This window comes from Macaca fascicularis, chromosome 13 (genome assembly GCF_037993035.2).
Source record: "Macaca fascicularis isolate 582-1 chromosome 13, T2T-MFA8v1.1".
Taxonomy (NCBI): Eukaryota; Metazoa; Chordata; class Mammalia; order Primates; family Cercopithecidae; genus Macaca; species Macaca fascicularis.
This window is the reverse complement of record NC_088387.1, coordinates 34,968,385-34,994,517: the sequence shown is the minus strand read 5'-3', so window position 1 is coordinate 34,994,517 and position 26,133 is coordinate 34,968,385. Positions and strand designations below refer to the sequence as shown.

At 38.6% G+C, this 26,133-nt stretch overlaps 1 protein-coding gene and 1 long non-coding RNA gene across 4 annotated transcripts in view; one reads left to right on the top strand and one right to left on the bottom strand.

Moving 5' to 3' along the window:
• The window catches only part of LOC102131403 (charged multivesicular body protein 3-like), a 119,795-nt gene that overhangs the window by 88,490 nt on the left and 5,172 nt on the right, over window positions 1-26,133 (bottom strand). For 2 of the 3 annotated variants that reach the window (XM_045368933.3, XM_065526844.2), the window contains 2 exons: window positions 19,345-19,460; window positions 10,522-12,537 (listed from right to left, as the gene is read on the bottom strand). The exons of the other annotated variant lie outside the window; for it this stretch is intronic. In XM_045368933.3, coding sequence (XP_045224868.1) covers window positions 10,962-12,537; window positions 19,345-19,460 — 1,692 coding nt within the window. In that variant the 3' untranslated portion in view covers window positions 10,522-10,961. Of the gene's footprint in view, window positions 1-10,521; window positions 12,538-19,344; window positions 19,461-26,133 lie in introns of those variants that run through there. 3 annotated transcript variants of the gene reach the window in all.
• LOC107127086 (uncharacterized) lies at window positions 11,385-25,939 on the top strand. Its single transcript, XR_001484388.3, has 3 exons — window positions 11,385-11,482; window positions 12,362-12,554; window positions 24,657-25,939. It is a non-coding gene; the product is annotated as an uncharacterized lncRNA (long non-coding RNA).

The window sequence follows — 26,133 nt, the reverse complement described above, 5'->3', positions numbered from 1 at the left end:
TCCAGAAACCTACTGTTTTAGCCACTCGGCTCAGAAATTAAGTAAAAATAAACGAAGCGCACTTAAACCAAAAAAACAAAAGCTACCCTGAAAATATCAAGAAGTTCTAATTTTCCTTTTGCTGTGCCTGAAACCCTACTACTTTGTCTTTGTGAAAAGACTTCACAAAACTAAGTTATGCATGTGGAAACATGGCCCTAGACTCTGTTTTGTCGATAAATAGACAGCATTGTCAAAGCAACTCCCCCAGTGAAAAGAGTTCACAGAATTTTAGAACAGTAGTGACACTAAATACACACTGTATGTGAACATCATTTTTATATTATACAACTGATGGCATGGTTTAAGGCAAAATTGGTGAGACTGTTAGACCATTAACCTTTTTTTTGTCATCCCACGTTCAAGCGATTCTCCTGCCTTAGGCCCCCGAGTATCTGGGACTACAGGGATGCGCGCCATCACGCCTGGTTAATTTTTGTATTTTTTAGAGACTGAGTTTCACCATGTTGCCCAGGCTGGCATTGAACTCCTGAGCTCATGCGACCTGCCCACCTCAGCCTCCATTAACCTTTTATAAGGGAATCTAGGAACAAGATTTCTGTCCTTCTCACTCTACCACCCAAAATGAGTTTTCCTAGAAACAGAAACTTTTCACTTTGCCAAAACATTTCAAAGTTAATTGTTTTGAATTTTATAAAATGAATCTTCCTGACTTCTTGTGCAGATGATACTGGTAAAATATTTTTCTTGGTGACACAGAATCATTGTTGGCAAGATAATGACATTCTTTCAAGACATTATTTGTTACTATACTACCTGGCCACAAACTACTGTCTTTTGTTTTGTTTCTTTATAACTTCCATCCTTTACGTCAAAGGTTGTAACTATGACTTCTTTGGCCTGCCTCTGGCACGCTCCTCCCCTACTCCATAGCTTCTATAGGTGTGACTCCTGAAGACTGGGAAGCCAGATCAATAAGCTCATTGAAATCTATGCAAAGTAAAAATAAATTCTCTCTGGCTCCTCATTCATTCAGTAGAAGCTTATGAATAAGAAAATGTCTGCATGCCTTTGACATCTCTTTAGGTGCTTCTCTATTTTCAAGCTTACTTTTGTTCTTCATTATTAGATAAATAGGCTGTAAATTTAGTTAAGTATCCTCTATGTCAACACCAAGAGTGTATTTTGAAAGAGGCTGTAAATAAGAATACTCGAAAACCATTTAACATCTAATGTAAGGAGTCTACTATCCCATTATGCACATAAACGAAGGGAATTTGACAGTAATAAGTGTCAGTGTCAGGGATACTTTGTTTTACTGCACTTCACCTTACTGTGCACCACAGATACTGTGGGTTTTTTTTTCTTTTTTAGATGGAGTTTTGCTCTTGTCACCCGGGCTGGAGTACAATGGCAAGATCTCTGCTCACTGTAACCTCTGCCTACCGGGTTCAAGTGATTCTCCTGCCTCAGCCTCCCAAGTAGCTGAGATTACAGGTGCGTGCCACCATGCTCAGCAATTTTTTTTTTTTTTTTATTTTTAGTAGAGACAAAATTTCACCATGTTGTACAGGCTGGTTTTGAACTCCTGACCTCAGGTGATCCACCCGCCTCCGTCTCCCCAAGTGCTGGGATTACAGGTGTAAGCCACTGCGCCCAGCCAGATACTGTGTTTTTTACAAATTGAAAGTTTGTTGTAATCCTGTGTCAAGCAATTCTATCAGTGTTATTTTTCCAACAACATGTGCTCACTTTGTGTCTCCATGTCACATTTTGGTAATTCTAGCAATATATCAAACTCTTTCACTATGATTATATCTGTTATGGTGATCTGTAATCGGTGATTGTTGATGTTACCATTGTAACTGTTTTGGGGCATCATGAACTGAACCCAGATAATACAGCGAACTTAATTGATAAATGCTGCATGTATTCTGGCTGCTACACTGGCCAGACATCTCCAATTAGGCCAATTAATAACCCTACAATGGACTCTAAGTGTTCAAGTGAAAGAGTTGCACATTAAATCACATTAAATCACATTAAATCAAAAGCTAGAAATGATTATGCTTAGTGAGGAAGGCATGTTGAAAACTGAGATAGGCTGAATGCTAGGTTTCTTGTGCCAAACAGCCAAGTTGTGAATGCAAAGGAAAGGTTCTTGAAGGAAATTTAAAGTGCTACTCTAGAGAATACATGAATGATAAGAAAATGAAACAACTTTATTGCTGATATGAAGAAAGCTGTAGTGGTCTGGATAGAAGATCAAACTAGCTACAAAATTCCCTTAAGCCAAAGCCTAATCCCAAGCAAGGCCCCAACTCTCTTCAATTCTGAAGGCTGAGAGAGGTGAGGGAGCTGCAGAGGGAAAGTTGGAAGCTAGCAGAGGTTGGTTGATTCATGAGGTTTAAGGAAAGAGGCCGTCTCCGTAATGTAAAAGTGTAAGGTGAAGTTGCAAGTGCTGATGTAGAAGCTGCAGCAAGTTATCCTGAAGATCTAGCTAGTATCACTGATGAAGGTGAGTACACTACACAATAGATTTTCAGCGTAGGCAAAACAGCCTTCTATTGGAAGAAGATGCCATCTAGGACTTTCACAGCCAGAGAGAAGTCAATACCTGGTTTCAAAGCTTCAAAGGACAGGTTGACTCTCTTGTTAGGGGTTAATACAGCTGGTGACTTTGAGTTGAAGCCAATGTTCATTAACCATCCCCCAAGTCCTAGGACCCTTAAAAATTATGTTAAATCCACTCCGCCTGTGCTCTATAAATGGAACAACAGAACTTGGACAACAGCACATCTGTTTACAGCATGGTTCACTGAATATTTTAAGCTCACTGATAAGACTTACTGCTCAGAAAAAAACATTCAGTTCTAAATATTACTGCTCTTTGACAATGTGCCTGTTCACCCAAGAGCTCTGATGGAACTCTACAAGGAGATTGTTTTCATGCCTGCTAATGTATGAGAACATCCATCTTCAGCCCGTGGGTCAAGGAGTAATTTTTATTTTTAGTCTTATTATTTAAGAAATATAGTTCTTGGCGGGGTGCGGTGGCTCATGCTTGTAATCCCAGCACTTGGGGAGGCCAAGGCGGGTGGATCACTAGGTCAGGAGATCGAGACCACGGTGAAATCCCTTCTCTACTAAAAATACAAAAGATTAGCCAGGCTTGGTGGCGGGCGCCTGTAGTCCCAGCTACTAGGAGGCAGGAGAATAGCATGAACCTGGGAGGCGGAGCTTACAGTGAGCCAAGATCACGCCTCTGCACTCCAGCCTGGGCGACAGAGAGAGACTCCATCTAAAAAAAAGAAAGAAAAAAGAAAGAAAAAAAGAAAAAAAAAAAGAAAAAGAAATATAGTTCTTAAGGCTATAGCTGCCATAGATAGTAGTTTCTGTGATGGATCTGGGCAGAATAAACTGAAAACCTTCTGGAAAGGATTCATTGTTATAGATGTCATTAAGAACATTCATGCTTCATGGGAGGAGGTTAAAATATCAACATTAACAGGAGTTTGGAAGAAGTTGATTCCAATTCTATGGATGACTTCAGGAAAGTAACTGCAGATGTGGTGGAAATGCCAAGAGAACACGAAGTGGAGCCTAAAGATGTGACTGAATTGCTGCAATCTCATGTTAAAACTTGAGTGGATGAGGAGTCGCTTCTTATGGATGAGCAAAGTGACTTTTTTTCTTTTTAAGATAAAATGTAGTCCTGGTGAAAATGCTGTGCACATTGTTAAAATTACAAGAAAGGACTTAGAATAGTACATAAACTTAGTTGATGAAGCAGCAGCAGGATTTGAGAGGACTGACTTCGATTTTGAAAAAGGTCTGTGGGTAAAATGCTGTCAGACAGCATTGCATGTTACAGAGAAATCTTTTGTGAAAGGAAGAGTCAATTGATAGGGTCAACTTCATTGTCACAGCCACCCCAACTTTCAGCAACGACCACCCTGCTCAGTCAGCAGCCATCAACATTGAGGCAAGACCCTCCACCAGCCCATGATTATGACTTGGTGAAGGCTCAGGTGATCATTAACATTTTTAGCAATAAAATATTTTTTAATTAAGGTATGTACATTTTAAAAGACACAATGCAGGTCGGGAGTGGTGGCTCACGCCTGTAATCCTAGCACTATGGGAGGCTGAGGTGGGTAAAAAGTACAAAAATTAGGCGGGCGTGGTGGTAGGCACCTGTGATCCCAGCTACTCGGGAGGCTGAGGCATGAGAATCGCTTGAACCTGGGAGACAGGTTGCAGTGAGCTGAGATCATGCCACTGCGCTCCAGCCTAAGCACCAGAGCAAGACTCCCTCTAAAAAAAAAAATTAAAAGTAGAGCATACACATTTCTGCTCTCATCACTCCTGACTTAAACTTTCCTGGGACCCTGAAGACATGCAAATTTGAAAGCTGCATCCTAGTCACATCTGTGTCTATCTGCATTGTCCTGAGTTCTTAATCATCTATTAAGTGGGAATTCTTCTACTCGACCTGTTGCACAAGGATTTTATGAAGTGGAATAATCTAGTATATATAAAACAATAAAATATTTTGATGAGATTTTACATCATTGCAAAAAAATGACTTTACATCATTACACTTAATTATCAAAAAATTAAATGAAAAGATTGCCTAGGCCGGGCAGAGCAGCTCAAGCCTGTAATCCCAGCACTTTGGGAGGCTGAGACGGGCAGATCACGAGGTCAGGAGATCGAGACCATCCTGGCTAACACGGTGAAACCCCGTCTCTACTAAAAATGCAAAAAATTAGCCAGGTGTGGCAGCGGGCGCCTGTAGTCCCAGCTACTTGGGAGGCTGAGGCAGGAGAATGGTGTGAACCCAGGAGGAGGAGCTCGCAGTGAGCCGAGATGGCACCACAGCACTCCAGCCTGGGCGACTGAGCGAGACTCCGTCTCAAAAAAAAAAAAAAAAAAAAAAAAAAAGAAAAGAAAAGATTGCCTAAATTGATCATGTCAATAAATTTAATTATTGACAACAAAGAACAAGAATGATTAAAACACAGATGATTCAAAAATATTTTAACAATTAAATTTCAATTTATTCTTCTCTGAGTGTTTAATCAGATCCAATAGCAAAAAGGACCTAACATCTTATCTTTCTCTACCTCATGTCCCTTTGGTAGAATGTTAAGGAATAATAAAATGGCCAAGGAGAAAAACATGGGAGAACAAGGAGAAAGATCACATAAATAATCTGCTAGGCTCTCAAACAATGTAAGGAATAGATAAAAAGAAGTATGTAACTATGGGGAAAAGTTAAGATTTTTGTCTTGGAACAGGCCATAAATATTAATATTTTTGTCACTTTTAATGGGCACTAAAAATACAATCTGTTTTCTTCAATCTTTTCCACCTATTCTAAATGGATAGTAAAAAGTTTGGCAAAAGCTGGCGCAGTGGCTCATGCCTATAATCCCAGCATTTTGGGAGGCTGAAGCAGGTTGATTACTTGAGGTCAGGAGTTCAAGACCAGCTTGGCCAACGTCGGGGGACTCTACTAAAAATACAAAAATTAGGCAGGTGCAGTGGTGTGCACCTGTAATCCCAGCTACTCAGGAGGCTGAGGCAGGAGAATCACTTGAAACCGGGAGGAGGAGGTTGTGGTGAGCCAAGATCATGCTACCGCACTCCAGCCTGGGTGACAGAGTGAGATCCGTCTCAAAAATAAATAAATAAATAAATAAATAAATAAAAGTTTGGTAAAGGGAAAAAATAAAATAGATTCTTAAAGTTCAAGCCAACAATTATTGACTGAATATCTACTCTGAGTCTAATATGTTAAGGATATAAGAGTAGATTATAGTGTTACTCCTGCCCTCAGGGAGCTTATCCTTAAAGAAAGAAAAGACCACACAAGAAATTATTAGAGAAGACAGAAGAAGGACTCTTGATCAGAAGAAATCTGTCCTACCTACTATTACAGTTAACCATAGAGTTCAGTAACTACATAGCCCACATATTTGAAATCCATAGCTCATTACATGAGATAGGTTGTTCTAAGAATTCAAACTTTTCTTTTAAACACAGCTAAAGTTTAGAGTCTGTCAACCTTAAATATTTCCTTCAGTGCTCCACCTCCAGGAAAATCTGACAAAAGCATTATTACTTGTGCTTGACAATTAAGCGATAAGTCAAGCTCGCCTGGAGACATGTAACTTTGGCAATTATTTTCCCTGTGATCTCATTGTAGTATTTTTATTGCTTATCTAACGTTGAAAATCTATTATGTCTATTTTGTGCCGTCACTGTGGATACTTGGATGGATAAAACAGTTCCTACCATAAAGGAGCTCACCAAATACACAAGAGTTTTAATTCAATGCAGCTAAACGTGACAGGCATGTACATGGTATCACTGGGATAGGGAGGAAGGGCACACATAGGATAATGGTAAGTCTGATCACTTGGGTGACATTCACCTAAGTGTCCATTGTATATTTTTGTCTCTTTATAAGCCTGGTGAGGAAGGAGAAGATGGGTAGGAAGGGACAGAATTTCTGGAGAATGTGGGAATTTGCCAGGCAAAGCACAGAGGAAGGGGTGAGAATATCAGGTAGAGGGAATAGCAAAGCACCAACCTGGGGAAAAATCAGAGCATGAGCCTGGGCCACAAGCAGAATAGAGTGTCACGATGAGTATAAGAGGTAGGCCAGTTGCAGATTATGAATCTTGAAAGCCAGTGTTAGAGATTAGTTTATCTTCCAAGTTAGTAGTCTCCAACCTATGTCCTGGAATACTGGAGAAATTTTAATTCTCTTAAAAAATTTCTATGCTTTTGTGTAGAAAAATTATATATTTATGTATATAAATACACACACACACGTACATACACACGTGTATATATATATAATTTTTCATTCATTGAAATCAGGACCTTAATTAAGAGGATGACTGGGAATGGGATAAATGAATAAAAAAGCTCTTTTAGGGTTATTAAGTACTTAAAAACATCCAGGAGGAGCTGTCCAGCAGATAGCTATAAATGAAAGTGAAGATCTAGGAGGGACCTTTGCTTAGATATGTAGATTTAGGAGACAGCCAATGAAGAGAGAGAGAAAAAATCAATGAACCAATGGCAGAATCTTGGGAAACACTAACATCTACAATAATACGGGCACTTAAAATTTTTTTAATTTGTTTTTATGCTCATATTTAAGAACTGTGAATAATTACTTTTTTCAAAAGTAAAATTAGAGCACAAGAAACAGTGCTTGTACTTTTATTTAAAAACTCCCAAATATTAATACAAAGTAACTGCTAGGCCTTATTATTCCTTAGCGTATGAAAGTGAGACACAATGCGTTGTGAAGGGGAAAAAATGTTAGTAGTCCAACAGCAATTCAGAATGAAAAAAATTTCTTGCCATTTTGGGGGGCATCCAGTTAAGGATTTTAAAAGTCTACCATGAAACGGGCACTTTGAAGAAATGGCTGATTACAGGGCTGGCTCAGGGAAAATAAAGTGAACTTAGGATACCTTGTGTCAAGGTAGTGCTTCAAGATTAAAGGGACTATCAATAGGACGTAAGAGTTGGCTTAGAGAGGCTCCCTCTAGCCAAATCTCGGATGATGTGAAAATCAGTAATAATAATAAATTCTAACACATAGGGTATTTAAAAAAAATCTGTGAATCAAAAGTGTGAAAGAAAAATGGAAAGTTCTTGTTCACAAAAAGTCAGCCAATAAATGTAGAATGAATGATGGTATTAGAAAACCCCCATCTTAGCCAGGCACGGTGGCTCATGCCTGTAATCCCAGCAATTTGAGAAGCTAAGGCGGGTAGATCACTTGAGCCCAGGAGTTTGAGACTAGCCTGGCAACGTGGCGAAACCGTCTCTAAAAAAAATACAAAAATTAGCTGGATATGGTGCCACACATCTGTGGTCCCAGCTACCCAGGAATTTGAGGCTGCAGGGAGCTGTGATCATGCCACTGCAACTGCAGCCTGTGTGACCGAGCAAGACCCTGTCTTGAAATAAAGAAATAAAATTCCCATGTTGCAACTTCTATTTAATAATTGATTGATGCAAAGAATCAACAGATGTTAAAGTCATTGGGTTAGATTGTTGAGGAATAGGATATTTGCATAGTCTCAACAGACTCCTTCTTAAAGTGAAAAAGTATCTTAGAATGGGAAGATAAGGCAAATATCACTTTAACCAAATGTCACCAATAATGGGAGAAACTCACATGTGCCTTCTGATGCCATACAAATGGAAAGTACATATCTTCTAGGGCAAGATCCTTTAATTAAATCTAATCATGAAAGAAAGAAACAAATCTAGAATGTGGAGCATTCTGTAAGGCAATCATCCTGTAGTCTCCAAAAATGTTAGTATCAGAAAAGGTAACTAGCAAGGCGTGATGGCTTGTGCCTGTAACCCCAACTACTCGGGAGGATCGCTTGAGCCTAGGAGTTCAAGACCAGCCTAGGCAACAGAGCAAGACTCCAACTCTTGAAAACAACAACAACAAACAAACAAACAAACGTAGCACTGTGGCTTGAGCCTGTAGTTCCAGCTACTTGGGAGGCTGAGGCAGGAGGATCCCTTGAGCCCAGGAGTTTGAGGCTGCAGTAAGCTATGCTGATGCCACTTCACTCCAGCATGGTCAACAGAGCAAGACCTTGTCTCTAAAAAATAAAATAAAAATAAAAATAAAATAAAATAATAAATAAATTGGCCAGGCGTGGTGGCACATGCCTGTAATCCCATCACTTTGGGAGGCCGAGGTGGGCAGATCACATGAGGCTGGGAGTTCAAGACAAGCCTGGCCTACATGGCAAAACCCCGTCTTTACCAAAAATACAAAAATTAGCCAGGCATGGTAGTGCACATCTGTAATCCCAGCTACTAGGGAGGCTGAGGCACAAGAATGGCCTGAACCAGGGAGGCGGAGGTTGCAGTGAGCTGAGATCATGCAATGACAGTGCATGTCTATAATCCCAGCTACTCGGGAAGCTGAGGCAGGAGAATCGCCTGAACCAGGGAGGCAGAGGTTGCAATGAGCTGAGATCTTGCCACTGCACTCCAGCCTGGGCGACAGAGAGAGACTCTGTCTCAAAAAAATAAAAAAAAAATAAAAAATAAAAATAGAAATAAAACAGAACACCAGAGAGAAATCAAAGAAGTCTACTTTTTTAAAAGGGGAGCAGTGGCCGAGCACCGTGGCTCATACCTGTAATCCCAGCACTTTGGGAGCCAAGGTGAGCAGATCACCTGAGGTCGAGAGTTTGAGACCAGCCTGGCCAACATGGAGAAACTCAGTCTCTACTAAAAGTACAAACATTAGCTGGGTGTGGTGGCGGGTGCCTGTTATCCTAGCTACTTGGGAGGCTGAGGCAGGAGAATCGCTTGAACCCGGGAGGCGGAGGTTGCGGTGAGCTGAGATCGTGCCACTGCACTCCAGCCTGGGCAACAAGAGTGAAACTGTCTTAAAAAAAAAAAAGAAAAAGTAAAAGGTGGGGGCAGGGGGAATTACTGTAGAGGAAAGGATGTAAAGGAGGAGACTAAACCTAATGTATCAACTATGTCTGAGTTCACAATAAAAATAAAACAAAAACATTTAGATATAAAGGATATTTTAGGAACAATTGGGGAGTATCGATTTTTATATACACTAGCTATTATTCAATGTTAAATTTCTTGAGTGTCATCATGGTATAGTGGTTACATAAAAGAATGTCCTTGTTCTTAGATATGTGGTGATACATTTAGGGCTCAGTCATCATGATGACTGAAATTTATTTTCAAAAGAATCAGTGGCCAGGTGCGGTGGCTCATCCCTGTTATTCCAGCACTTTGGGAGGCCTAGGCGGGCAGATCACGAGGTCGGGAGATCGAGACCGTCCTGGCTAACATTGGTGAAAACCTGTCTCTACTGAAAATAAAAAAAAATTAGCCGGGCATGGTGGCAGGCGCCTGCAGTCCCAACTACTAGTGTGAACCCAAGAGGCGGAGCTTGCAGTGAGCCGAGATCGCGTCACTGCACTCCAGCCTGGGCGACAAAGTGAGACTCCGTCTCAAAAAAAAAAAAAAAAAAAAAAAGAAATATACACATAAGAGATAGGAGATAAAATAAATATAACAAAATATGAACACTTGGTGAAATTAGATAAAAAGAAATGGATGTTCACTGTACTATGTTTATAGCTTTCTGTAGCTTTAAAAACTTTCAAAAGTAGAAGTCAGAAAAAACATAATTTATGTATGGCTAATATGCTACAGTTGATTTTATTTAGATGAATAAATGTGCTAAGTACTAATAAATTATTTAGTACTTTTTCAAAAGCCCACCATGAAATTCTTTCCCATCAAAGCTAACCAAGCTAAAAGGTGAACTGTCACTTCCAGCAAGTGCCAGCAACATTTTGTCTTCCTCCCCAACATGAGTCAAGAATCATGTTTGATCTACCTGTGAAATTAACAAACCAGCAAAACACCTATATCATTCAGCCACCTTATCAAAAAAAATTTAACATTGGAAAATCTGTAATCTTCTGGTTTTAAAATAATTTATTTCATAGGTCTGTTTTAATTTCATGTCTCACAGCATACATTATTTAACCAAGAGGTGTTGGACAGAGATTGTAAAAAGGGAGGAAACATTTAGGATAAGAAACCGGCTCAATTCTATTAGAATTTGATCCTATCTTGTAACGTCTTGCTAGGATAAATTTCTATCATACTTCTTTTGTGCTTACAAAAAACATTAACTTCTGAATTTCCAATGTTGTAAATAAAAAATTTTACAATTAAGTATGCATTCAATTAACACACAAGGCAACCAAATAAATTCTGTCATCAACATTAGCATAATGTGTATTTCCTGTCACTGCACTAACATTAAACTAAACTTCAAACCACAAAAACATTGTGACTAACATTAAAAAGGCAAGCTGTAAGATACTCAAAGCTTATAAAGGACAAATTGCACATGGTTAAGATGGGACATCATTTGACAAGGGCTGGTGTTGTGCATATGGCTGCTTTTTTTTATAAGAAGGCCACCGGCAAACAGGGCAACAATGTCGGCCCCCAGCCAACCACATCACAATGCAATTCTGATGAAACACATGACCACAAGGCAACCCCATTAGCAAACATCCATTTTCAAAATTCTCTAGGCAAACAACACATTCAGTACAGTGCAGCATATCAGCAGGCCAAGTTAACCAATCAGGTTCCATATCTTCATTAGCATTATATGATCCATATGACCTTCCCTTCCTTTCATATGGGCTGGTCTGACAATATTTATTGGCACACGAACAAGCCTCAGCATCACAGTGACTTGCTGTTCCTGGAGAATTGTGAAATACGCTTTGCTTATCTTCAAATACTTCCTTCTCACTGCTCAAAGTGTATGTGTTCTCACTTTCTGAGTCATTTTCAGTATCTTGAGACCCCTCCGACACTTCCTCTTCAGACTGGACTCCAAGACATTTAAATCGCCACATTGGTAAGTTTTTAATATAATCAGTTGGTATCAGAGGGTGAAGCCAAAGGTCAGGAAAAGCTAAGCGCTCCAAGAATAAGTCAGGGTCTTCGTCCCAATCAGATTCTACAGGAAAGTTCTGAAAAGAAGCAATCGGGTGGAAGAGGTAGCTGGTGTACCAGTCCCACAGACTTGATAGCCATTCTAAGTTATTGGCATTGACTTCATCATTGTTGTTGTTGCGCCTTCTCTTCTTCTCAAAGTAATCAATTAGTAAACCATGTCCAAGGTATGTACTGAGAAACAGGGCTGGGTGTGAAGAGTAAAACATCCAGTCTGCCCTTACCCATGAAGCCAGTGTGGTTGTATTGGAATATCTCAACAATTTTAAGCTATATTCATAAAAGCTATCTAAGTAAGGTAGCTGTAAAAAGCCCAACACAGGTAGCCAGGAAATAATTAATAGAGAATTATATGTCCCTAAAGTGCTTATGAGAACCACAAATCGCTTGATGGTAGCTCCTTGTGTAATAAATAAGTCCATCCAAGCCATAAGATTAACTAGAACCAAGCTCAAAACAAACAGATCATTTACCTCAGGTTGTAATGAGCGCAAAAATGAATCCATGGCCTGAAGGGATATAAATTCGCCTGTGTGGTTTCCATATCTGTAAATTCCTTCAGGAGTTCTAAGTATGTATGATGGCATATTATATATGCCAATATCTGTCATATAACTCTTGTTGTCCCAATTTTCTACATTAACAAAAATAAACTCAACTCTTCCAGTAAACTTTATACTTAGTGCAGAGAAGAAAGCTGGGGGCTGGTCAAGGTTTGCAAATAGGTATATTTTTAACCAATACTGATCACTTTTATTCCATTCTTCTTTCAAATGTTCAGCATTATAAATGGTTTTGATCCGAGAAGCTGCATGAGCAGTTATCCATTTAAAAATGTGCTCTACTTCAATCTTGCGTCCACTGTATTCCTTAAGCATGACTTTCCCTTTTGAAGTACTTGTTTGTGGAACAGACATAATGAGTGTGGATCGGACCCAGCCTCTTCTCCTGCAATATCTATAAGAGAGGAAACTGTAAGTAAACAGCTAGGCTGTAATGCAATCAATTTATCTTCCCTGATAAATTTCTTTAGCACCTGTTCCCAAAACCAAATAATCTCCAAATAATCAAAAAGTAGTACCACTACTTGGCAGCTGTGAAAAGCAAGCTCTGTTTTTCTAGTTTGTTTTGTATTTCTATGTTTCTTTTTTTTTTTAAATAAAGTGTATCTTGAAAAGCCTGATTCAAAGGAATCAGCAATTACTTCAGCATCTCTTATGTACCTACAACTGCGTTATGTGCTAAGATCCAGAAGATAAGAATAATTCATGCTCAGAAGGAATTTAAAATCCTATTAAGGAGACAAAACAGAGATAAAACTTTATATATTCTGTTGCTAAATAATGCAAAAGAAGTTCAAAGTTTGGGCTGGTGCAGATTTCATGAATGGTTCAGGAATTGAACTAGGTCTTAAAGGATGGTTAGAATCCAGATGGGTGGAGAAAAGAGAAGAAAACAGATTATCCTAAGGCTGAGTCATTGGTTTGGTACAAGCTCCTTGAGGGTAGGAGTCATGCTTACCCATTTAATTAACAACTACCACAATGCCTGACTGCTACAAAGTAATCTGCACAAAAGCCAACCAAGAAAAGAGCAACTGCAAGCCCCATATATGTTTGTATTCTCTTATTTCTTCAATGAAGATTATGAAGAGGAGTATTTAACAAGAGGAAACAAAAACAGGAAGTATTTAGATTAAGAGGTTCACTTCAAGAATGATTTCCCATTTTACAGCAGAGTATATTCAGAAGAATTTAACTAAAATTCAATCATTCGTTTAGATTTATTCAGTAGGGTCAGGACTCTCTTCCTTTTGGAAACCTGTCTACTGACAGGTTCTTGCTAGGAGACTTGTGACATCCATCTCCCCTTAGAAAACTAGGTAATGAGAGAAAATAAATATTAAAAAATGAAAACAGGCTGGGCGCAGTTGGCTCACACCTGTAATCCCAGCACTTTGGGAGGCCAAGGTCAGGAGATTGAGACCATCCTGGCCAACATGGTGAAACCCCATCTCTACTAAAAATACAAAAATTAGCTGGCATGGCAACGCGCGCCTGTAATCCCAGCTACTTGGGAGGCTGAGGCAGGAGAACTGCTTGAACCTGGGAGGCAGAGGTTGCAGTGAGCTGAGATCACGCCACTGGCACACTCCAGCCTGGGCGACAGAGCAAGACTTTGTCTCAAAAAAAGAAAAGAAAAATGAAAACAGCTGTTGTATCCCAGTAAAGAGATTGTAAGTGAAAATATTTTCCTTTTGTTTTTTATTTTTAAATTTTTAGTTATTTTATTTAAGAGATAGGGTCTTTCCCTGTCACCTAGGCTGGAGTGCACTGATGCAATCACAGTTCATTGTAGTCTTGAACTCCTGGGCTCAAGCAATTCTCCTGACTCAGCCTCCTTGAGTAGCTAGGGCCACATATGCATGCCACCATGCCCGGCTAAGTTTTAAAATAATTCTTTGTAGAGATGGGCCTCATTATGTTGCCCAGGTTGCCTTTTGTTTTTAGTTTTAGCTCGTTTTAGTTTCTTTTTTCATGTACCACACAGAAGAGTTAATCTTTTGTTTTTACAAAGTATTTTTTTTCCCCAAAACCTACCATGTGAAATTTTTAAGTAAAATTTACCTCAATACAATTGTAAAAAAGACAATCTACCACATGGATACGTTTTATTTGTTACAGATTTGTATATGCATAGCAATAAATATCTGACTTCTCATTTTGCTACTCAGAATATTGATGTAAAACTCATAGATATTATGCTTTACTTAGCATGGATTATATTTTATTAAATAAGCATATTACACATCACATAATCAGATGAAGAGAGAAGAGTCTTGACATAGATAGCATATGGCTTTATAATGATAATATGACTAATTTTATCTCAGGGATTTTGTGATATAGTTTAAGATAAATGATGACAAGATGCTATGTTTTAAGACAAGGTTAGTGATGATTCTGGAAAACTGTCTAGGTGACTCAAAATCACAGACCGTGACTCTTAGCTTCTTGTTGAGTTGATTCACTTCCTTAATAAGACAGATTCCATTAATATCATTACTGTTTTAACTAAATGGTCTGAAAAGTATATATTCCTACAAAATAATTATCTTCTACTCAATGCAAAATAATAATTCATTGATTGACATGAATTCTATTTTTACCCTATCCCAAAAAAGTAACAAGTCAAATGCATATGAACAATTGTCTTATTTATATCTTAAATATCTTCAAGTATCTTTAACGTTTTCATTGCACATGATATTTGTGATGACACATTTCAACTCTTGGCCATCCATTTTCTCTTCCTACTGTGGCCTCTGATTTGTGTCATAAATTAAATGACAGTCTTTCTGACAGAAAACTTACTTTGTAAAATGAACAAGTTCTAAGTGCAGACATTTCTTCATATAAGAAAACAAACATATTATGTGCTTTCTTTTCAGTTCAGAGCTAAGTAATAATTTTATCATTCCAGATAGAATAATGTTGTATTACCTTACATCAATACAAAAACTTTTATTGCCAATTCAAAATTTTTTTTTTTACAATCTGAATAAATTCAATGACAATACCATGAAAATATCCTCTAGTTTTTAAACTAAACCTTTTGAGTTCTCTTAGAGACCTTTTAAGATCTCTTAGAGAATTTTAAGACTGAAAATGATAAGAAACATGGCTTGTGAGTTTTGGTCTTCCAGTTGCTGATGTGACATGCTATATTTAAAAAGAGCTAGGCTTGGTGACTTACACCTGTAATCCCAGCACTTTGGGAGGCCAAGGCAGGCGGATCACTTGAGGCCAGGAGTTCGAGACCAGTCTGGTCAACATGGTGAAACCCTATCTGAACTATACAAAAATTAGCTGGGCATGGTGGCGTGCACCTGTGATCCCAGCTACTTGGGAGGCTGAAACATGAGAATCGCCTGAACCCAGCAGGCTGAGGTTGCAGTGAGCTGAGATCGTGCCACTGCATTCCAGCCTGGGCAATACAGTGAGACTCCATCTCAAAAAAAAAAAAAAAAAAAAAAGAAAAGAAAAAGAAAGAAAGAAAGAAAAAGAAACCTTAACGTTTCTGTTTATGTATGCTGTTTTTTCAGACAAGGTCATTGGCCTCCTTGGCTTTCCTGGCTCTCTCTGCAATCCCTTCTCTTTTCTCCTTCCCTGTTTTTTCCACAGGCTACCATCCCAGACACTCTTGCCATAAGGCTTCCTGTTTACCACTCAGCTCCTGCAATTCCCATGTCCTCTATCTTCTCTTTACCAACCCCCATCTCCCCAACCCTACCCACACATCATTACCACCTCATCTCCTATTTTCTCAAAAAAATTACAGAGTATGAACCTCATAGGAAAAGCTCTCTGAAATCGATCTGTTGGTTAGGGAATGCGAAGAGGCAGAGCCAGGCAAGGCCACTCCTTTTGGGTATATGGGGAAAGAAATTAAAGTTGCTACAACTAGACAGAGTCAGAAGCTGCTCTGAAGTGGTAGTCCTGAATGTTCTTAAGGGAGCTGCTCTGGTTTGGTTACGGTTTGTCTGTTCCCACCAAACCTCATGTTGACATTTTCTTCCCAGTGTGGCAGTGTTCAGAGGTGGGGCCTAGTGGGAGGTGTCTGGGTCATGGAGGCGGATCCCTCATGAATACTTAGTGCTGCTCTCAAGTTAGTGAGTACTAGCTCTGGCAAGACTGAATTAGTTCTTGTGGGAATGGAGTAGTTTCCTTGACAGTGAGTTGACATAAAGCCACATGCCCTTCACATGGGGTCACTTCCCCTTTGACCTTCTCTGCCATGTTCTGGCAGCACAGAAGCCTCATTAGAAGCTGAGCAGATGCTGGCACCATGCTTCTTATACAGCCTGCAGAACAGTGAGCTAAATAAATCTATTTTCTTTATAAATTACTCAGCCTCAGGTATTTTTTTTTTTTTTTTTTTGAGACAGAGTCTCGCTCTTGTCACCCAGGCTTGGAGTGTAGTGGTGCAATCTCAGCTCCCTGCAACCTCCACCTCCTGAGTTCAAGCGATTCTCTTGCCTCAGCCTCCCGAGTAGCTGGGACTACAGGCACCCACCACCAAGCCCGGCTAATTTTTGTATTTTTAGCAGAGACGGGATTTCGCCATGTTGGCCAGGCTGGTTTTGAACTCCTCACCTCCGGTGATCCACCTGCCTTGGTCTCCCAAAGTGCTGGGATTATAGGCGTGAGCCACCACTCAGCCTCAGATGTTCTTATAGAGCAACACAAAACAGACAAGGCAGGAGCTAAACAGGTAAGGAAAGTATAGCTCTACAGTGGGACCAGCATATTGAAGTCAGCTGCCCAGAGGCCACCCAGAGAAGGGACTACAGTCAAAGAATGCAGCACAGACTTTTGGTATTTTTAAAACTCCAAAATCAAGATGATGACTCAATTACTCAAAATATGTGATTAAAACACTTCCTGAATAACACTATTCTCTGCCCACTTATACCCTGCATTGAAATTCTGAACACTCTTTTCTGTATCTCTAAATTTTATTCTTCTATATCTCCATAGTCATCAAAAGAAGAAAAAAATGACCCTGACTAAGCATAGCTTCTACGGCAAGAACACTTCTTATTCCAGTTGGAGGACTTTCCAAATGAGGTGTCAGGGACACATTATTGGAACTGGTACAAGTCACTGTGCAACAAAATCATTTTCTGATGAAGCTGAGTAGAAGTACTTTTTTTAAATAACAAAAACTATAGCTACAATCAACAAAAAAGCAAAAAGTTACTCAAAAAAACATTGCTTCAATTGTAAATAAGAGCTAGGATTATTTGAAGATGAAGGATTTAGAGAAAAACATCTGGAGCTAAGTTATATGTATCTCTTCACCATTTCTCAGCTAATACAGAATCAGAGCTTTTTAAAAGAAGAGCTAAACAAATTTGCACTAAAATCCACTGGACTGAATTATGACACTTCTGATGCACTCTGATTTATAAGATTATGATCTGTCTGCCCCCACCTAATCATTCTTTCAGTTTTTCATATTTAACAGATTTTTATTTTGTTTTTGAATTCTTTATTATCTAATAACATTAGACTTTAATTAATGTATTCAACTTTATATATTTTTAAAATGTGTTTTTATTTGATATTTTCTAATATATTTATAAACTATAATGTTTGAAATATATTATTTAGTTCTATTGAGTTTTTAAAAATATATTAAGTATTTTAAAAGAAGATAGTGATATGAATACTGACTTTTGACATAAATTAAAAAATCTAAATATCAGCATCATCATTTGTTCTAGGTATTGTAAAAATCAGTGAGGGACACAAAGACCTTTCACTTAGACTCTATTTGGAAATAGGATCTTTGGTAAATGATGGATGGAGATCAGAATGATTTCCTTTTCAAAAGAGCATTAAGACTTAAGCTATCTTGGACATTTCAACAAAAAGTCAATGGGATGTGATTAAGATTCTGTGGTTACCAGCCTGGCAACACAGCAAGACCCCATCTCTAAAAAAAAAAAAAAAAAAAAAATTAGCCAGGTGTGGTGATGCATGCATATAGTCCTAGCTACTTGGGATGCTAAGGTAGGAAGATCACTTGAGCCCATCCATCAGTTGGAGGTTGCAGTGAGCTATGATCACACCACTGCACTCCAGCCTGAGTCACAGAGCCAAATCCTGTCTCAAAAAAAGAAAAGAAAAAAAGACTCTGTGGTGAAGATGAGCATGAGAGCTTTGCAGGTAGATGAGGAGACTAAATGTGAGTTAAGAGATGCAGGAACTTCCCTCCTATTCCCAACTCTTAGGGGAACTCTACCATCGATCTCACCTTATATTACTAGCAGGCAAAACAGGGGTTCTAAGCAGAAGAGAAGTAAATGTAAGGCTAAGGAAAGGAGGTATAGTCATGGTTTAGGAGAGTTTTCTACAACCAATGGGTTGCCCATTACGGCTAACACATATAAAGGATGCAAGTTAGGCATATTTACCTATGTTAGAAACTAGCTAATATTGTGGGGTTTTTGACATATATATATATGCCTCCTCCTCCACACAAAACAAAAACATGCTGTACATGCTAATCTTTCATTAAATATTCACCAAATGGAAAATTAAATGAATGAATGAGTCTAAGTTATAACTTGTTAGCATGAGAAATGGAAAAAAAAAGGCATTTCAAAGAAGAAATAATGGAATAATAAAACAAGAAATAATGTGACAGACTGAATACTGGAAATGATGACAAAAAAACAAAACATAAACAAAAACACCTCTGAGGATTCTTATTTGAGAAAATGGGGGGAAAACCAGCGAAGGACAGAAAAAAAGAAAGGTAGAAAGATACATGGATGATTAAAGAAAAAGAGAATGAATCTGATTTCAGATACTAGGTTTCAGGGAAAAGAAAATATCTAGGGATACTTGCAGAGCCAATGGAAATAAGCAAAGAAATGCAAACTAGAGGTCAGAATGATAGAAGAAGATTTAGATCAGCACAGAGATATCACCTAAAGCTATGAAAAAACACAGAAGAGCCAGAGAAAGGGACAGGGAGAGAGAGGGAGATAGAGAAGACAGAGATAGATCTTAGAGTAAAAGTAATTAACTGCCAGTTTATCAAAAACTATTAATCAAGCACCTGTGTAACTAAGAGTGTGCTACACATTATAATAAGCTTTCAGTTCAAGCAGGCTTCTAGTATCATTGTCCTTTTCAAACAAGAAAGATGCTGGTCAGGACTCAAATTCTAAGAATTGCCTAATCAACTTACCTGGGATCACTGGAACAGTTAAATGTGCCTGTACGTATTCCAAATCTTGACACCTTTTTAACCATTTTCTCCCAGTGAATTTTGCCCACCAAGGGACTTCTGTCATTTGCTATGACCTATTCCCAAAAAAAGAGAAAAAGGAACTTGAATTACCTAAAATGGAGCCAAACCAACCATTTATATCAACAATATAATTTCACTTAAAAAAAGATATTCTATTCCCAGTTATTGTTTATTGTATCATCACATTATCATTACAATTCTTAGAGAAGGAGCAACTATCCAATAGGAAAAAAGACTTAAAACACTGAAAAGTAAATTAAACTCTCCCACACTCTGTGGCACTTACAAAGAGGTAGGGAGTCAAAACTGTATTAAAAAGCTAGCCATGTTCTCCACCATGTGGCCTCTTCTCTCTAATTAAGTTACACAGAAAGAAAATGGCCCTTGGAATAATTTCTCTTTGCTCTGAAAAGAAAATTTTAAACAATAATCCAAATAAAGCTTACTAAAAATTATCACATGTAGGTTCAACAAGTTCAAATTTCACTGTTTAAAAAGTATAATTATGGAGCCAAGAGTCAAACACATGTTTTCTATTAAAGGACGTTTTGACTAAATCAATAAATACTACTACTTCTATGGCTTTTTGCTTAACAATCATGAATGGCTCTAACATACAAAAATAATTACCATAATGAATTTTACATTATTGAACTTGTACTTCAAATTTGCAAGAGCTTTCAAACGCAATTAGGATTAGGAAAAGAAAAAGAATCTTAAGAAAAAGAGGCCAGGTGTGGTGGTTCACGCCTGTAATCCCATGTTGGGAGGCCGAGGCAGGTGCATCACTTGAGTCCAGGAGTTCAAGACTAGCCTGGCCAACATGGCAAAACCCTGTCTCTACTAGAAATACAAAAATTAGCCAGGCGTGGTGGTAGGCACCTGTAGTCCCAGCTGCTCAGAAGGCTGAGGCATGAGAATCACTTGAACCTGCAAGGTGGAGGTTGCAGTGAGTAGAGATCGTGCCACTGCAATCCAGCCTGGGTGACAGAGCAAGACCTTCAAAATATGTTGAGACTTCTCTTATAAATGTCAGCCTTTCTAATCATTAATACCTTTCCCTTTATCTCCTAATCTTCCTGCCTTTAATGAAGGCAGAATTTCAAAGCAGATACCAGTAAAAACCAAAAAACATTAAAAACAAGACCATAAAAAATAACTAAATGGGAAGTTAAAGGAAAGCCAAAAATGTCTAAAGTCATCATGAAACCATCTGTTTAAGTCCAGGGTATATAGGCCAAGTTTATTTTCATAAATGTTATATTACTGATACTATACAATTCAAAATTACAACATAATACTCTGGGGACCTCTAATCTTTCTGGGAGGAAGGACCATTTTCACACTCACAAAGCCTCCAGGAAGTGAAGTTGCAGGTAGGTATGTAAAATGAGTGCTGACAGTCAACTCCTTGGGAGATACAAGAGGTGGTACAGCCACCTCATCTGTGGCCTCTCTGCTAGAACGTCTAACAAATGTCAGAGGGCAGCAGAAGAGACAGCACATGGTGATGACAAGTGACTTGAAGTGCCAAATAACCCCTGTGACATTCCACTACCATCCTCATACTTACCAAGACACACATGCATACATAACACTTTATCACATAAGTCTGAAGCTTAATGAATACATATACACAATTTAGGGCATTAAGCAAATGGTTTCGATATTACTTTTTTTTTTTTTAAGGGACAGGGTGTCACTCTGTTCCCCAGGCTGAAGTGCAGTCGCTCAATCATGGCTCACTGCAGCCTCAAATACCTGGCCTCAAGTGATCCTCCTGCCTTGGCCTCCCAAGTGTTGGAATTCTAGGCATGAACCTCTGCACCCAACCATGGTTTTGATACTACTTTTTAATGAAAATAAGTGGTCTTATTGAGGCAGATACAATTTATTCAAATACTCAAGACAGTTGAAGTAACCAGGAAGAAGGCAATCTGGGGACATGGACTTAATAGGTGAAAGCTCTTTTGAAGGATGCTTATACCAGTTACCCTACCCAGTAAGTCCCTAGCTTTTACATTTTTCTCTGGCCCCAAAGTACTTTATAAGTTTTACCTAGGAGGCCGGATGCGGTGGCTCACGCCTTTAATCCCAGCACTTTTGGAGGCCGAGGTGGGTGGATCATTTGAGGTCAGGAGTTCAAGACCAGACTGGCCAACATGGCAAAACCCCACCTCTATTAAAAAAACAAAAATTAGCTGGGCGTGGTGGCGCACACCTGTAATCCCAGCTACTTGGGAGGTTGAGGCAGGAGAATCGCTTGAACCCGGGAAGCAGAGGTTGCAGTGAGCCGAGATTGTGCTACTGTACTCCAGCCTGGGTAACAGAGCAAGACTCCATCTCAAAAATAAAAAAAAATAAAAAAAAGAAAGAAAAAAAGGTTGTACCTAGAAAATCAGGAAGATCAAACAAAGCAGACTGCTGCTGCCTCTTCTCTTTTTTTTTTTATTTTTATTGCTACCACTCAAGAGTCAATCTGGTAGTTCTTTTAGTCAACTAATCAAAGACACGTTTAACTTATTTTTCAGATTCCTTAGGAAGATTAAGAAGTATGTGTGCAAGCATACTACCATACTCTTTACTCTTTGCTGTCTTTCAAAAATAACTCACTTTTCAGGCATTATCCTATTTCTTGATCAAGGTTGCAAATAACCCAAACATTTCAGGTCTGTGTGCAGAATGACACTGCTCCAAGGAGTTTAGAGGTTGCCTCGCCAGTGTAAATATTTAGTTCCTAAGTCTGGAGGCAGCTTTCAGTGAAGACCCTGTTCACTGCACAGGTATCTTTGAGACATGTGATAAGAGCTCCAATGTTAGGAAAAGAAGGAGGAATGAGAGGGGTTCTTCCCAGGTACGTCCTGGTTCCAGCAGAGATAGCAGGAGTGAGTGAAAAGAGTTGAGAACATACTTGTACCTGGGGCAGGTACAAGACAATGTTCAATGCCAGGGCCTTATTTATTCAGCAACCTGTTCTAGCATTTGTTTTTGAAGGGTCTAAGGATCCCTGACTGAGCTACACAAAAATGAAAAATCTTGTAGGCATTGCATGAAAGCATTTTATATTACTTTACAGCTATATTTATGCAATTAAAAATTTGTTCAATGTCCTATATAGTTATATAATTCAACTGAAGGTTTAGCATAAATTAAATCTGGTGGAGTTTAAATTAACCAACCACTATAAAAATGCTAATATTTTCACAAAATAACTAATATAGCTGAGTCACAGAGCACAACAAATATTCTCAGCCTAATATATATATATATGCCTTATATGTTATGTATTTTATATATATATACACATACACACACACACAAACACACACACTATGTCATACTAGTAAGAGTCCCCAATTTATAGCTCATATCCTAGAAGGATGCATGATGATTCTGAGTAGCATTCATATGGCTGGTCTCATTAAAAGGAGAGACATTTTCCTCAGCAGCTCAGGAAGGAACACTGTATGTGGGGAACATTTTCAAAGACTAGAAAAAAACTGGAGAAAGTACAGCTTGAGTTCCAGGTCTGGAACAGACCTGGCAACACAGGCTAGAAGTGAAGCAATCTTTCCATTCCCTTTCCCAGGATATCTGCCTCTGGCATCCCCACACTTGCTCACCACTGTGGTCCCTGCAGCTAATATAGTGCCCAGCTCATATGGGTGCTCAATAACTATTTATGTCAAACCAAACAATTTCAGCTTCTTACAGTTTAATAACTCATTCTTCTAGTTCTGATTACACAGAGTCTCTAAAGGAAAGACTCTTAAGCTTCTGAGTTCTGTTATAATCAAAGTCCCTTCCCCAGCAACCTGTACCAAGATGTTTTCTGGATAAATAGTACTCTGCTAAGCAACTGCATATTAATGTTCTTGATCTCAGTCAGACATAAAGATGTCTAATTCAGTGCATTTTAAAATGCCCATTATTTAGAGGTGAGGTTTATCACTGATCAAACCATGTGGCATACCCCTTTTAATATTGTTAATCTCCATACAATAACATCCAGGTTTAGTTAAGTAACATAACTCCCTGGAGCAATAAGAGCATTGTGCTAGGATATTTTCTGCATTCTCAGTATTTCATTATAATAGGGAGTCTCTACTTTCAAAATCATAAGGCAACCTAGTATATACACGCAAACTATATAAAATCATTAAGAGTTGGCCGGGCGCGGTGGCTCAAGCCTGTAATCCCAGCACTTTGGGAGGCCGAGACGGGCGGATCACGAGGTCAGGAGATCGAGACCATCCTGGCTAACCCGGTGAAACCCCGTCTCTAGTAAAAAAAATACAAAAAAATAGCCGGGCGAGGTGGCGAGCGTCTGTAGTCCCAGCTACTCGGGAGGCTGAGGCAGGAGAATGGCGTAAACCCGGGAGGCGGAGCTTGCAGTGAGCCGAGATCCGGCCACTGCACTCCAGGCTGGGCGACAGAGCGAGACTCCGTCTCAAAAAAAAAAAAAAAAAAAAAAGAGTAAGGACAAGTGATTGACAAAAATAAAACAGTGGTCTTTTAACTTTTTGTATTCTTACTTTATGAATTTATAAATTTTTTTACCACTACAAAATATAAGATAAAGTGGCTTGCTATGTTTCACCTCTATAGTAGTGTCAAGAAAGAAATACGTAATTTAGAATCTCCTCGAACAAAACTATTGTCTAGGAGCAAAGATAAACAAGTTTAAAATCAGCTATTAATTCTTGTAAGCCAAACAGGACATATATTGATGTAATACTTCAGTAAATATTGACCCAAAGCTTTATTTTAAATCATACGATGCTTCTCACTGTTACAATTCCAGTGACTTTAAATTCTGTATGATGTAACACAGCCAGTAGGCAACAAAAATGTCCTTCTTTGAACTATAACAAAAGTCAAAACAGAGAAATAGAAATGTTAAGAAGAGGATAAATCCATAAAACCCATAAATTATGCTAATTTCTCCACCTCAGAAGCCTATCCAATGTGCCATCTGCCTCTCTGACTAAGGGTCTTTTGAAAGATAAGTAACCATCTTCTGTTTGTAATGCTATGAAGACTGGGGCCAAATAATCCACAAAACTGTTAAATGAATAGCTAATGAAAGATATGAGCTTGGGTTAGGAACAAAGGGGAAAAACAATGTTAGAAATAACTTAGAAAAAAGAGCACTTGGTTCTTCATGTATATCATAGTGTGTCATTGGTAAAGATGTCATACATACGTTGCTACCTTGAAAACTAAAATTAATTCTGTTCACGTTACAGAGACTATATTGTAAAATGGACCTGGAAAAGCTTGAAAATGTGAAGAGGATTGAACTGGCTGGCATCTGTGCATCTTCATCTATGAAAACACTCCTCATAGACTTAAAACAAATGACAGAGAACAAATTAGTCAGCTTCTTCTAAAATACAGTGGCCTCCCCTTATCCTCAGTTTCACTTTCTGCAGTCAACTGCAGTCCGAAAATGCTACATACAATTAGATATTCGGAGAGAGAGACACCACATTTACATAAATGTTATTTCAGTATATTGTTATAATTGTTCTATTTTTATCATTAGTTGTTGTTACTGTGCCTAACTTATACATTAAACTTTATCACAGGTATGTATGTATAGGAAAAAACATAGATTATATAGGATTGGTACTATCCATAGTTTCAGGCATCCACTGGGGGTCTTGGAATGTATCCCCCTCAGATAAGGAGGGACTACCGTAAACAGAAAATAACAACAATTCAAATTGTTAAAAACTGAATTCTTGAAAGTTATCCTTTACAATAGATTAATATATATGATCTGAGCTGAAAGAATGGCAAGCAATGGAGACGACATTTCTCTTCTGTTTCTAGTAGATATTTTCAATTTTAAGCATAGTTTTAAAAAAAATACAACCCTCTTTTAAGGGCTTAAACCAAGGTGGCTGTGCTGATTGGCTTAGCTGGCTAGTTCACAGTGCCACGGACAAGGTTTCAATCTCATTCTTCTCAGTTGTCCTGACAGAGATTGTTCTTTCAGACCAGGCCAGCCATTTGACAGATGTAAGCCACTGGCCTCAAGGAACACAAGCCAGACAGTGGTGGTCAGTGCAAACCTTGAGCATCATTGGAAAAATTAAGTAGGTGTCCTACTGCATCATTTCCATATACAGAAAACCATAGAAATACATCCTATTTTTTAAGAGTTGTTTTTCAGCTATTAATACCTATGAGGTTTAAAAATATTTTCAGAGAAAAAAAATTTAGCAACTAGAATTTACAATGCTACCATTTACTATCATTATTTGTTCTTCACTTCATTTGCCACCTTACCAGAGAATTCCTTGCCACTCTCCTCTCCTTAATCTGCTTATTTTTATTCTTAGTACTTTCCACTAACTGATGTTATATTAAATATTTATTTGGTGTCTGCCTCTCCCAACTAGAATGTGAGCTACCTGACAGAGCAAGGACATAGCTTGGTATGTGTTTCTGGTATATCTTTAGGGCCCAGAACAGGGCCTGGCACACCCACAACTGCTAAATAAACTTTTGATGAATTCTGTCACATATTTATTACAGGAGCTTAATTCATAAATATCTTTAACAGGACATCAAAAACAGTAGATCATTTATAAGCCAAGAATATACTGCTAACTATTGAACCAGAGTGTATTTGTTGTCTATAGGCAGCAGCCTATATAGCAAAAGAACTCAAGACTTTTGACATGGCCTTCCATGTTTCAAGGGTGCAACATCTTC